At 39.3% G+C, this 15,302-nt stretch overlaps 1 protein-coding gene across 2 annotated transcripts in view; it reads left to right on the forward strand.

The window, feature by feature from the left end:
• Window positions 1–15,302, forward strand: part of GMDS (GDP-mannose 4,6-dehydratase) — a 704,434-nt gene that overhangs the window by 110,706 nt on the left and 578,426 nt on the right. For both annotated transcript variants that reach the window (XM_073676655.1, XM_073676654.1), the window contains one exon: window positions 27–71. In XM_073676655.1, the coding sequence (XP_073532756.1) occupies window positions 27–71 (45 nt within the window). The remainder of the gene's footprint in view (window positions 1–26; window positions 72–15,302) is intronic.

The following is a 15,302-nucleotide window of genomic DNA, read 5'->3' on the forward strand; positions in this document are numbered from 1 at the left end:
TTTTTCTTTTTTTTTTCTCTTCCTAGGATGGGTCTTATTTGGCTGAATTTTTACTGGAAAAGGGCTACGAGGTAAGTGACTAAGAGTTAGTACAGGCTGATGAAATCGCTAGCAAGCAGCAGCCTACAGAACTTCCTCTGTTGCTGTCATTTCTCTGTATTTTCCATTCCAAGTCCAGATAACAAATCAAAGCTTCCAAAAAGAAATGTGGAACATGGCCTGTAATCACGCCAGCGTATTGTACTATTTATCAGCGAGGGTCTGCTAGTGGATTCCCTTGTCTCCTTAGGGTATAACCACTGCATACATATCCCGCAAGGTCAGATAAGCAGCATCCGACATAGGCCAAAACTGGTGTTTTACAAAAAAAAACACAACTACGGAATAATTTATGATGTAATGCAGCACATAAAAACATGTTCTCAATGAAGTCATTTTAATTTGTAAGTTTTGCTAAGCAATAAAAGATTAATTTTTTTCTTCGTTTTTATGCAGAACATGATTTTTTTTTTTTTTTTTTTTTTTTTTTTATGAGCCGTTTCAAATACATTTGATTTATAATTCTAATGCAGTGAATATATGGAGATGAGCTCAATGTCTGGTTGTCTCTCATAATGAAACTTCCCTGAGAAAAAAAAAATGGAGTCCTTAGTGGTTGTTAGCCATTACACTTGGCTAGCTATCAAACAGAGGACTCGACTTTTATTTTTTATTTCTACTACCTAACCATAGTTTAAAGCCAGTTGTTTAAACTTAAGCTGTTTCACTGTCTAACTGTGTCTGAAGCAACCTTATCGAAACAGGCTCTAAAATCCTACATATAGAAACTGCAAAATCGGATGATACCGTCATGTACGTGATCGATAGCTATGATCCCTTGTCATGAGTGTATACGGTGGCCTTTTTATTTTTTTCGTACTCTGACCAGCAGGGCTGTGGAGTCTGTAAGCCAAACCTCCGACTCCTCAATTTCCATTACACTGACTCAGACTCCACAGCTCCGACTCCTTCATACATGGCTCATGTTTAAGTGATACATTTACTGTAGCACAGATTCATCTCCGCTAAAAGTCTAGACCCTTAGATCAGGAATAGGACAGACATTTATAGGACATTTCATAACTTTCCCAAATTCTTATGAAAACATATTCCCCCACAAACTGCATTGAACTACTGTACCCAATTTATTATATTTTATGAGTCGGTCCATTTTATACCGACTCCACCTCCACCAAAATGGACTCTGACTCTCCCACTCCACAGCCCTGCTGACCAGGAATGTCAGGCGTGTAAAATTGTCCTTAAATAAACAAGCATCGTCCAAACTGCTTTTTGGCTAGAAAACTAGAGTGGGTACCATAGGGGTAAAAAGTCTACATAAATGTAAGTTGCAAAGTGTTGGCTCTATACGGTGAAAGTGTTAATAGAAAAAAAACTTGAACGCTACTTAATTTGCTATAAGTGTTAAACTGTACCAATCAAAATTTTGTACACACACTTGTTAATGCAATAACTTTCCTTGTTCCTTTCTAAAGTGCACTTTCCAGTAAGTACACCTATGGAAAGATGTAAAGAAGCACGTGAAACAAACCATAATGTGTTACACCTTAGATTCCGCAAAGTAAACCCTCTCCCCATTTACGTTGATGGACGCACAAATGACAAACCTTGGCATCTCAAGCAGCTTCATCAGGTAGTCACCTGGAATGGCTTTCCAACAATATTTAAGGCGTTTCCAGAAGTACAGTGGGCACGACACATGCAGAATCCATCGGCTTACCTTTTCTGTGTCTCATAAAGTCATGGCAGTTAACGCCAAAAAGCTCATTTTAACTCGACAGTCAGCAGTACAGATTTCCACTGATCTGATCTCCCGTCCTTGTGTTGCTTGGCCAAAAAGTCTCCTCTTTTGTTTGCAGTCCTCAGTAGTGTCTTCTTTGCAGCAGGTCGCCCATAAAGCCTTGCTTGTAGTCTCCTCTGTTCATTTGAGGTTGATGTGTTTTCCACCTGATGTATGTGCACCTTTTATTAGGGCTCTTATCTGAGGTGCTTGCGATCTGCGGTTTCTGAGGCTGGTAACTCTGATGAACTTCTCCTCTGCAGCAGCATAAATAATTATTGGTTTTCCTTTCCTGGGGCGGTTTTTATGATATCCAGTTTCATCATGGCGATTGATGACTTTCTTGCAATTTTCCAGATTGAGTTTCTTGTCTTAACAAAGAGAAAACCACTTTATCATTACTTTGAGTGGTTCTTTCCATTTTGGTATAAAGAATAATTGCAGATTAGGGATCAGCACTGTATGGAGCTGTGTGACCGTCTGATATGTTTAGCAGGAGTGTTGTTACAAACCCTTTTTGAAAGCCGGTGATTCCCCAATTGAACTTTTGATAAGACATTCTTTTACATTGGAAGCCATTCCATATCCCTACATGATGAAGCTGTTTGAGAGAATGCTATGGGTGTGAAACGCTATGTTCCAGTTTGAGTATTTTGTGAGTTTTTTTAATGTTGCAGATTTTCTGCAGCCTTTCTGCACCTGTTGGGTTACTAGCATTTTTTCATTGTTTTTGTTTTTATTTTTTTTTTTTTTTTTTTACTGCATTTTTTCATAGTGACATTAAGATGTTTTTGATACTTCCTGGTATTTGACTTTTTATCAAAGTTTTAGTAATATTTTTTAATGCTATAGCACAAATCTATTCAGCAGCACTTTTACCAAGCAGATAAGACATTTACAGAGTAACACACAGTTCATCACTTGCAAGAGGAGTGAGGGCCCTGCTCGCAAGCTTACAATCTGAGGAAATGAGAGGGCACAAAAGGTAAAAATAAAGTGCTTGTCGTGTTAGGTCTGGCCGTCAATATAATAAATAGTGGCATTTTAAATAACGCTGCATGAACCGGTCACCAGTCAGCATCTGTAAAAGTACACAAAGTGCTATTTAGTGCATGGAAGGGAGAACCGGGAATAGTTAGTCAGGTGATTGACGAGTCTAAAGTAATGTGTGTTTTTAGCCCACGCTTGAAACTATTAATACTGGAAATTAACCGAATTGTCTGTGGTACATTTCAGAAAACTGGTGCAGCACAAGAGGAGTCCTTGAGACAGGAGTAGGATTATAGCGGATGTTTAGTCTTCAGTTGTTAGTGGAACAGAGAGGACTGAGAGGGTTGTAGGCAGAGATGAAAGAGGAGATATAGGGTGGTGCAATACTGTGCCAGCTTTGCGGGCAGGAGTGATAAGTTTATACTGGACTCTGCCCTGGTTGCAAATCCGCTACAATTGCACAGAGTGATGGCATCAGTGTAGTGGTTGGACAGAAATATGATCCTGGCTGCGGCATTCATGATAGATTGGAGAGGGGAGGGTTAAGTAAGAGGGAGACAGATTAACGTTTTGGCAGTCATTTGTGGAATACATGCATTTTTTTTTAGTGCGCTTCCGCAGCGGACACACCAAAAATGCATGTGCAATTTTTTTTTTTTACCTACAGATTTTCTGCATTTAATTCAATTCTATGGGGAAAATCTGCACCTAAAACTCAGCATTCCCACAAGAGAAACTGATATATATTTGGATTTAAAATGCACCACAGGTCAGTTTACGCAGCATAAATAAACACTGTGGGCAGGATATTTCTATAAATCCCATCCACTCTCTGGAAGTATAAAGTCACCAAAAAACTTATTGTGGGAACTTAACCTAAAGCTGTCATTAGAGAGAGAGAGGTGTACTTAAAGAATCTAGGGCATAACACATATGCTGGCTCCTTTCACATTATACTTCACAAATACTTGCTACTTTTGTGTTGGTATATCACAAAGTCCATGTACACTCACAAACGTAAATGTATTTTAACGTGAAAAAATGTGGATGTTTGTGTAGTGTATATACATTTTCAAGGTACTGTGTATATGTACGTATACACACATGACCTAACTGAAGAGCCGTAGAACTTGGATTGTCAGATAGAAAGGAACTACTACATAAGATAACATGCCATAAAATATATATGTATATCATTTTTTTTTGTTACCTTATGTAGTTCTTCCTTTACATCTGAAAAATTGTTATACTTCCCTGCAGTTAGGTCATATCATCACTGCAGACAAGTATAGCATCAGAACGGAACAATTACATAAAATAACACCAGCTGGAAAAAATAAAATGAGCATGTTTGTATACATAATTACTTATTTAATTATTTATGTATATAATGTGTTTGTTTTTATGGCTCTAGACACAATTCAGCTACAATTACCTTATTTTTCGCACTATAAGACGCACCGGACCATAAAACGCACCCAGCTTTTAGAGGAGGAAAATAGAAAAAAAAATTTAAGCTAAAAATGTGGTCACGATGCACTGTTAAGGGGGAAGCGGGTCTGCTGCTGACACTGGAATTAGGGGTAATGTCCCCCAATTCTGATATCCCCCATCCTGGTAGATATGCCCCCCCTTCCTATTATACGTGGCTCCCGTCCCTGTCCTGGTATGCATGGCACCCCTCGTCCCTGTCCTGGTATGCATGGCACCCCTCGTCCCTATCCTGGTATGCATGGCACCCCTCGTCCCTATCCTGGTATGCATGGCACCCCTCGTCACAATCAGGCTGCACATAAATAAATAAACACTCCTACTCGCCTTTCTTCTCTCTCCAGCGCTGCGTCCTGTCTGCCCGCATTGATCTCTACATGTGAGCCGCGCATGACGTCAATGCCATGCGCGGCTCACAAGGAGAGATCAGCTGCCAGAAGTCACCGGGACTGTGTGCGCGAGGAGCAGTGACTTCATGCTCCTTAATAGCCGGCACACAGCGTAGCCGCAGCGTGGCTCCTGCTGCTGCCGGGCGATCATGTGTGCCCGCTGTTAAAGGGCATGAATATTCACCCCCTACCCACGCCCATAGGAATGGAGAGGGGGTGAATATTCATGCCCTTTAACAGCGGGCACACGCGATCGCCCGGCAGCAGCAGGAGCTGCGTTGCTGAAACTGTGTGCCGCTATCAAAGAGCATGAATATTCAGTGCTCCCCCCCCCCCCCCCCCCAGCAGTGTGTGTGTGTATATATGTATGTGCACACAAACACACACACCCCCTCCCCCAGCAACATTCGGACTATAAGACGCACCCCCCTATTTTCCTCCAAAATTTTGGAGGGAAAAAGTGCGTCTTATAGTCCGAAAAATATAGTACTTATTTTATGTAGTTGTTCCTTTTTTTTTAACTGAATATTCATAGTATATATTTTTTTTAATTTGGACATGGTCCACCCCATTGTAACTCCCCCTCCCCTTATACGGTGTGGGAAATAAGTATTTGATCCCTTTTTGTTTTTGTAAGTTTGCCTACTGACAGACATGAACAGTCTATAATTTTAAGGGTAGGATAATTTTAACATTGAGAGATGGAATATCCAAAAAAAAACAAGAAAAATTACATTGTATAAATTAGATAATTTTTTTGCATTTTGCAGTGAGAAATAAGTATTTGATCCCCTACAAAACCATTGAGTTCTCGAAGTTATATGGCACTGTAAGTTATATGGCTTTATGGTTTGGCCAAGCATCCAATATTTCAACTACCAGAACTTTCTGTATTATGAAATGTACTACATACGGTACTTTTTTTTTCAAGTGGGTGGGGTAGAGACAAACGAGCTGTCACATCACCATTAACTGTGATATTTGTCGGAAATCCGTTTTGCTTCCCTGACTATATACTTATAATTTTTTAGTTCATTTAGGAGAACCTAGAGAGTATAATCGGACTGGTACCACAGCATGCAGAGATTGTACTGGCTCAAAAAGTGCAAATGGGGTCTTAACTGATTAACACACAGGGTGGATGAGACCATGTATACGCTCATCTGATGTGGTTGCGCGTTTGCAACCATTCAATAGCATAGGTCAGCTGCTGCAAGACACGGGTCCGTCAGACCGTAGAAAATGCTGTTCCAGTTAATGTGTATAACCTGCGCTGCTGACGAAATTCCAGGAAAATATGTATTCTTGAATGTTTATTAAAATTAAGTCAACGCGTTTCTGAAGTTATTTCCAACTTCTTCCTCAGGACATAACCTAATTGATTTTGTATGTACCTCACATATTTAACTGTCCGGTCTTTTTTTGAAAAACCCGCCAAACGAGGGCACAAGATGTGTCAAAGTTCAAATACAAGTCCGCTTGAATGTGGTAAAGTTAAGATGTTAAAAGGCAAATATACGGTAAACATTAGATGCATTAAAACAGTGATTCATATATATTTTTAAAATGATTAGTTGAAAAAGCAAAAACTAACAATTCATATAATTTGTATGCTAAAAAATGTTTTTATGTATCCCGTATGGAGAGTGAATTGATACCAGGTTGCTCAATTAAAGCATGAATGTAGTGTTTCATTACGATGTGCCACCTAAAAGGTCTAATTTATCCACATGAAAAAAACAATTTGTATGCCAGAGAAAAAATAAAAATGTATATAAATATATTTATTTTCATGTTTGATCAAAGCATGAATGTGGTGCCCCAATACTATGATCCACATGAATTGGACCTTCAGGTGGCACATAGTTTTGAAATACTACATTCAGGCTTTAACCCCATTCTGACGTAGGGCATAATACGTACCAGCGCCCTGGGCCTTATTGACCAGGTACGTATTATTATGCCCTATGTTTAATGCGGTACCGTGACCAGAGTCGCGGTGATTGCATTAAATTTCTGGTGCCACCTCAGGGTAGATGGTGTCATCATCCCGAGGAGTGTTGCTGCCCCCCGCAACCACGGTCGCTGTGATTGGCTGTTCAATTCTGAACAGCCAATAGCTGCATTTCTCAGTGTTTCAGGAAATCAAATTGCCTGAAACACTGATTTCCTGCCTATGATCGGTGCTATAAAAGCACCGATCCTTGGCTGGTGCCTGGCCCCAGCCCGCTGTGATTGGTGCGATTGATGATGACATTGATTGCACCACTCAGAGTGCATGACCACCTTATGACCTACCTGTGACTGCCCTGCACCTCTTCACAGTTGCTGAGGATTTGTACAAGGCGGTCATGCTACTGATCTCTCCTGTGCTGGGCTTTGGGGTGCCATAGAAGCTTCTGTGACACCACAATCCTTGCTCCTGCTGAAAGAAGGAGAGAAGACATTAGTAAGTAGATCTCCAATATATCCTCATCCACCCCAATCCACCGAGCGCTGATCAGTACTTGATCGCTCAACTTTCGGCTTTTTTTTTTTTTTTTTTTCGTGCTTCCTGCAGTGGCCGTGTGCTGATCAGTAACCACAGATCACTGATCTGCACTCGTGCTTGCTGTTTTACACTCTCCCACACCCCTTTTTGCACCACCTCTATGCGCACATCCTGCAGCCGCCAAGCGTTGATTGGTGATGCACTTCACTGATCCGCACTCGTGCTCACTGCTTGCGCCACCTTCAACACACACACACTCAATCACACTCTCACTCTCTAAAGTACTGACATACACACCACATAAAAATAAATGTCTCGCTCGTCCCAAACCTGCTATTCAGTGGAGAGGATCCCACCTTTCTTTATTTTTCTGACTCTTCACCGTCCTCTTCCTCCTCAGGTGCTGCTGAATCGCCACACAGAGGAGAGATGATCCTGCGCCCCCCATTACTGATCCCGTATGGACCTCGTCCCCCCAAAAATTATGAGCCACCAATTCCTGATTTTTGTTACGGAATCCGGAATCAAGTTTGACACCACCGGCCACACAAACAGTCTTTTTCTCTGAGGATTTTGTAAACCTCCATGGTGGGCCAAACTAATTTGTACGCTCAACAATTTTTGGCAGAAAACAGCTCTTAATCATTTTCTAACTGGTCTCCTGTAGATGCAGTTGAAATTATGAAGTTTTGGGGCCTGGTCCTTCACACACAGATCCTGAAGAAGCCAGAAGTTCGCCAATACTGGAGTGTTGACGTTTTGTATAACACTCCAGTGTTCCAAATGTGCTAAACGCTTCCGGGTCATGACCAAGTTCTTGCATTACAACGAAAATGCACAGTGTCCTGCAAGAGATGACCCAACTTTGATTGTCTTTTCAAAGTTCGGACGGTCATCGAACACTTCAAGTTTGCTGTACTGTAGTTGCCCCAAAGACATCTGCGTGGATGTTTCCTTAGTTCATTTTAAGGGGAGGCTTTGATTTCGGCAGTACCTGCCCAGTAAGAGGGCCAGGAATTAAATTAAGCTGTACAAACTTTGTGAGAGTACCTCAGGGTACACTCAAAAGTTTAAAGTTTATGAAGGGAAGGATTCCTGGATTGAACCCCCTGAATGTCCTTCTGTTCGAGGAGTGAATGGGGAAATTGTGTAGGATTTGGTGCACTCATTGCTGGATCAAGGTTATTACCTCTACTTGGAAAACTTTCATACCAGCATCCCTGTCTTCAAGTCCCTCTTTGCGCGAGGTACCGCAGCCTGCGGTGCTGTCCGCAAAAATCAGAGAGGCCTCCCGAAGACGCTAATTGGGCAGATGCTCAGAAGGGGTCATGACAGAGCCCAATGTAGCGACCACCTTCTGGTGGTCAAGAACAAGAGGGATGTCCTCTTGACCACCATACATGATGATAGAAGCACCCCCAGCAATGTACGAGGTTCCTCTACACAGGTCGTCTAACCAGACTGTGTAGTGGGGTACAACAAGTACATGGGTGGCAGTTGATCTCTGATCAAGTCCTCCAGCTGTACAGTGCTTTGAGAGAGGCCAGGGTTTGGTACAAGAAGCTGGCTGTGCACATCGTACAGATGGCAATGTACAACGCTTTCCTGCTATCCCGATGTGCAGGCCGGACTTCTACGTCATACCTTCAGTTCCGGGAGGTAGTGATCAAGGCCCTGATATTTGGCAGTGGTGATTGAGTTGGCCCCAGTACTTTCGGAACTGAAGGTCCTCGAATCTTACCAGGCCAGCATTTCCTGGGGGAGTGGAAAAAAGGCAAGCCACAAAAGAAGTGCAGAGTATGTTACAAAAGGGGAATTCGCAAGGACACCTTTTATCAATGTGACACATGCCCTGACAAACTTGGCTTGTGCATGAAAGAATGCTTCAGAAGGTACCACACATCCATGGACTACTAAATTTATTTTTGACTTGCACAACTGACGTATGACAACCTGACCAACACTACACAACTGACGTGTGACACATTATAAAATTCACATATCTGAAATCAGTAGATCAGTTCCAAAAAGGGAACACTTGTTGGGCATTTTCACGGTTTAAGCACATCAGGGTCTCTGAAAACGTGATATGAGGCCCACAGACCATTCCATCAAAGTCTGCATTCCAAAACGTCACTCCTTCCTTTCCGAGCCCTGACATGCGCCCAAACAGTTGTTTTCTCCCACAAATGGGGTATCAGTATACTCAAAGAAATTGGACCCCAAAAGTTGTTGTACAATTTCCTTGTTACCCTCGTGAAAATAAAAAAAACTACGGCTAAAAGATCATTTTTGTGGAAAAAAAAAAAATTTCTTCACTGTTCTACATTATAAACTTATGTGAAACACTTGGGAGTTCAAAATGCTCACCACACATCTAAGTTCCTTTTAAAGGGTCTAGTTTCCAAAATGGGGTTAATTGTGGAGGGTTTCCACTGTTAAGGCACCTCAGGGGCTCTCCAAACACGACATGGGATCTGCTGTCAATTCCAGTGAGTTTTGCGTTGAAAACATCAAATGGCGCTCCTTCCTTTCCGAGCCCTGCTGTGCACCCAAACAATTGCTTTCCCCCACATATGGGGTATCGGCGTACTCAGGAGAAATTGCACAACAAATTTGGGGTCCAATTTCTCCTCCTTTTTTACCATTTATGAAAATAAAGTAAAATTTTAGTGAAAAAAAAGTTAAATATTCATTATTTCCTTTCACATTCGATTAATTGCTGTGAAGGGTTGTTAAACTTCTTAAATGTGGTTTTGAGCACCTTGAAAGGTGCAGTTTTTAGAATGGTGTCACTTTTGGGGTATTTTCTGTCATAGATCCCTGAAAGTGACTTCAAATGTGTTGTGGTTCCTTAAAAAAAAAAAAAAATTAATAATAATGGTTTTAGAGGAGTGAGAAATCGCTGGTCAACTTTTAACCCTTCAAACGTCACATCAGAACAAATTTGGAACCCAAATATTTTTTTGTTAGGAAGTAGACATATGGGAAATGTTATTAACTATTTTGTGTGACATATCTCTGATTTAAGGGCATAAAAATTCAAAGTTTGAAAATTGCGAAATTTTCAAAATGTTCACCGAACTTCTGATTTTTTTTTTTAAACAAATGCAAGTCTTATCGAACAAATTGTACTACTATCATGAAGTACAATATGTCCCGAAAAAACAGTCAATCAGTGGGTTCTGCAACATTCCAGAGTTATTACCTCATAAATTAACCAGAATTGGAAAAATTTGCCAGATCATTAATGTGCAAACCACCTTCATAATTGAGGATAATCCCTTCATAAGGGGATAATTGATAATTTGAGCAACTTGGTATCAATTCACTCCCCATACGGTATATATATATATATATATATATATATATATATATATATATATATATATATATATATATATATATATATATATATATATATATATATATATATATATATATATATATATATATATTAAAAAAAAACAAAAAAACTTTTTTTGCATACAAGTTATATGAATTGCTTTTTTTGATTTTTCAACTAATCCTTTTAAATTAATATATAATATGAATCCCTGTTTTAATGTATTAAATGTTTACCGTATATTTGCCTTTTTAACACCTCCCTTTTACTCGGTTCAAGTGGACTTGTATTTAAACTTTGACACATCATTTTCCCCGGTTTAGCGGGTTTTTTAAAAAAAGACCTCATATATAACTGTCCAAGGTACATACAGTGGGTACAGAAAGTATTCAGACCCCTTTAAATTTTTCACTTTTTCATTGCTGCCATTTCAATTTGGTAAATACTAAAAAGTTCATTTTTTTTCTCATTAATGTACACTCTGCACCCAATCTTGACTGAAAAAAACAGCAATGTAGAAATTTTTGTAAATTTATTAAAGAATAACTAAAATATCACATGGTCATAAGTATTCAGACCCTATGCTCAGACATTCATATTTAAGTCACATGCTGTCCATTTCCTTGTGATCCTCCTTGAGATGGTTCTACTCCTTCATTGGAGTCCAGCTGTGTTTAATTAGATAGGACTTGATTTGGAAAGGCACACACTTGTCTATATAAGACCTCACAGCTAACAGTGCATGTCAGACCAAATGAGAATCATGAGCTCAAAGGAACTGCCCAAGGAGCTCAGAGACAGAATTGTGGCAAGGCACAGATCTGGCCTAGGTTATGAAATAATTTCTGCATTACTCAAGGTTCCTAAGAGCACAGTGGCCTCCATAATCCTTAAATGGAAAAAGCTTGGGACCACCAGAAGTCTTCCTAGACGTGGCTTTCTAGTCAAACTGAGAAATCGTGGGAGAAGAGCCTTGGTGAGAGAGGTAAAGAAGAACCCCAAGATCACTGTGGCTGAGGTCCAGAGATACAGTGGGGAGATGGGAGAAAGTTCCACAGAGTCAACTATCACTGGAGCCCTCCACCAGTTGGGCCTTTATGGCAGACTGATCTGACGGAAGCCTCTCCTCGGTGCAATGCATATGAAAGCCCACATAGTTTGCTCAAAAACACATGAAGGACTCCCAGACTATGAGAAATAAGATTCTCTGGTCTGAGATGAAGATAGCACTTTTTGGTGATCATTCTAAGCGGTATGTGTGGAGAAAACCAGGCACCTCTCATCACCTAGAAAAGATCCTATAGAAGAAGGAAATACCACAGGTTTCAAAAGAGTATGTAACAAAATACCTCAAACCACACAGAATAAACAAAGAGGTATAAAGAACTACAATTTAGACAATTATTAGTGTATGATTTTATTGAATACATAAAGAATAAAAACAGACAACAAGACCAACATTAAAAAATTATATAAAACATAATTAAAATAAAGCTCAAGAGGGGGGAGGGGGATGCTCACAATAAATATAGTCAAATGGATCACCCACATACAAGAAGTGTGCATATATATAGATTTAATTGCTAAGAAATTCATTCATAGTCAGTTTCAACACACATACTCATCTAGACATGGCAGTATAGTGTCAATATATGCAAAATATAAAAAAATAAAGTGCTCGTGCAATAAATATATTGATTATCATTAATTGTTTACCAAATCTTAGGAAAAATGAGTAAAAAAATAACAAAAAGCAATGTGCTTGAATTCTTACCATAAATACCACCATATATAGAGAAGCATATTTCATAGCCCAAAGGAATCCCGCACTGTTATAAGTTGAACATGCGTAGTCACCCCAAAATGGCAATGTGATGACAATAATATATCCAATATATATATCATTAAACATAAAGTGCTTGTGCAATAAATATACACCGAAGAATATATAATTTAATTCATTGCAAAATATCTATTTAGGGGAGAACAACTACCAAACATATATACTTAAATTACTGCCATAAGCAGGCTCATATTAATTGAGAAACCCTGGGCAATTCATGCAGAAATCCACATATGGGAGACCAAATAAACATAGAAAATATACTATTCTTCTGTGTTTATTTATTGCACAAGCACTTTGTTTAATGATATATATATATTGGATATATTATTGTCATCACATTGCCATTTTGGGGTGACTACGCATGTTCAACTTATAACAGTGCGGGATTCCTTTGGGCTATGAAATATGCTTCTCTATATATGGCGGTATTTATGGTAAGAATTCAAGCACATATTGCTTTTTGTTATTTTTTTACTCATTTTTCCTAACATTTGGTAAACAATTAATGATCAATATATTTATTGCACGAGCACTTTATGCTTTTATATTTTGCATATATTGACACTATACTAACATGTCTAGATGAGTATGTGTGTTGAAACTGTGACTATGAATGAATTTCTTAGCAATTAAATCTATATATATGCACACTTCTTGTATGTGGGTGATCCATTTGACTATATTTATTGTGAGCATCCCCCTCCCCCCTCTTGAGCTTTATTTTAATTGTGTTATATAATTTTTTAATGTTGGTCTTGCCTGTTTTTATTCTTTATGTATTCAATAAAATCATACACTAGTAATTGTCTAAATTGTAGTTCTTTATACCTTTGTTGGGATTGAATTGGGCAGGTGATGAGCAGTATAAACCAACAGTGAAACACGGTGGTGGCAGCATCATGCTATGGGGGTGTTTTTCAGCTGCAGGGACAGGACGACTGGCTGCAATTGAAGGAAACATGAATGCGGCCAAGTACAGAGATATCCTGGATGAAAACCTCTTCCAGAGTGCTCTGGACCTCAGACTTGGCCGAAGGTTCACCTCCAACAAGACAGTGACCCTAAGCACACAGCTAAAATAAGAAAGGAGTGGCTTCGGAACAACTCTGACCATTCTTGACTGGCCCAGCCAGAGCCCTGACCTAAACCCAATTGAGCATCTCTGGAGAGACCTGAAAATGGCTGTCCACCAATGTTCACCATCCAACCTGACGGAACTGGAGAGGATCTGCAAGGAAGAATGGCCGAGGATCCCCAAATCCAGGTGTGAAAAACTTGTTGCATCATTCCCAAGAAGACTCATGGCTGTACTAGCTCAAAAGGGTGCTTCTACTCAATACTCAGCAAATGGTCTGAATACTTATGACCATGTGATATTTCAGTTTTTCTTTAATAAATTTGCAAAAATTTCTACATTTGTTTTTTTTTTCAGTCAAGATGGGGTGCAGAGTGTACTTTAATGAGAAAATGAACTTTTTAGAATTTTACCAAATGGCTGCAATGAAACAAAGTGAAAAATGTAAAGAGGTCTGAATACTTTCCGTACCCACTGTACATCAATTAGGTTATGTCCTGAGGAATAAGTTGGAAATAACTTCGAAACACATTGACTTGTAACCATTTTCGTAAACTTCATTCAAGAATACATAGTTTCCTGGAATTTCATCAGCAGCGCAGGTTAGACACATCACCTGGAACAGAATCATGGGATTGATGGAGGATAATGAAGCAGAGAGAAATTTTAAAGTCAGGAGAGACGAAAATTGGTTTGAAGTACATGGAAGTGCTATATACATATATACATACATTATATTTTATATACAGTAGACTGTATATGCCATGAGAAAGTCTGAGTACAGCTTTTTTAAGTGCTACCGTTTTACATGTTGGGATAAAAAAATAAAATCTGTTTCTTGGGTCTTATCAGGCAAATGTAACCTCAGATGAATAGCAACACATAAATTATACTATTTTACCAAAAACTAGGCTAAAATGCAGTAGCTCTGTTTTAAATAACTGCTTTAGTACCAACCATAGATTATAAGCATCCGGGTGGGCCAACATGTACATTGTGGTTCTAAGATATCGCTGCATAGTAGTGCTGCTACACGCGACCTTATAGCTGCCTGATAGGGGATCAGTCTGTCAGACATTGCTGGAATAATAGGAAGAGCTGACGGCTCTTCTTCCTCCATACCCAGCGGTCATAGGAGACTGATGGGCAGCATTTCCCTTGTATACGGGGCTAGTACAGTATGTCAGCTCCAGTTAAAAGGGAAATTATATGAAAATAAAAATATTTATATATTGAAATGCTCCATAAAGGTCTCTTATAACCTTTTGTGAAGGGTGGTGGGGGGGCACAATGTTTAATACAAAAAAATAAAATGAGTAAATAGGTAAATTAACTAGAAATGCCCCTGTCAATTCAAATAGCTGTTACTTGCTTCACCCCCATGAAAAACTGTCTGGTTTAATATATAAAAATTTGTTCCAGAATGAAAACAATTTTAAATGGATTGCAGTGGTCCTAAAAAAAAAAAATGGGGAAAAACAGACATTTATTTCTCATTATACCACTGATGTCGCCTGATATCTGCAAAAAAAGAGAATATAAGTAACTTAAAAATGAAGCTTCATGTACAGTATGTAAAAAGAAGCAAAAGTTACTCGAATACCCGAACAAGTTAAAAAATTTTTTGCTGCACTTTACACTGAATGTACAAAAAAAAAATTTCAAATGCCTGGTCACGAACCGGGGTAAATGGCCCAGTCTTGAACTGGTTAAGTACATCCTTGGGGTTTAGCGCTCATTCAGACAGTGTAAATCGGTCTGAGCATGAACTGGCCACAGGCCTCCCTACCGAAGCATGACAGCTTCATAAATGTCTGAGGCTGTGATGCTCTGG

This window comes from Phyllobates terribilis, unplaced genomic scaffold (genome assembly GCF_046119375.1).
Source record: "Phyllobates terribilis strain yellow unplaced genomic scaffold, ASM4611937v1 Scaffold_4__5_contigs__length_816908805, whole genome shotgun sequence".
In the NCBI taxonomy this organism is placed as follows: domain Eukaryota; kingdom Metazoa; phylum Chordata; class Amphibia; order Anura; family Dendrobatidae; genus Phyllobates; species Phyllobates terribilis.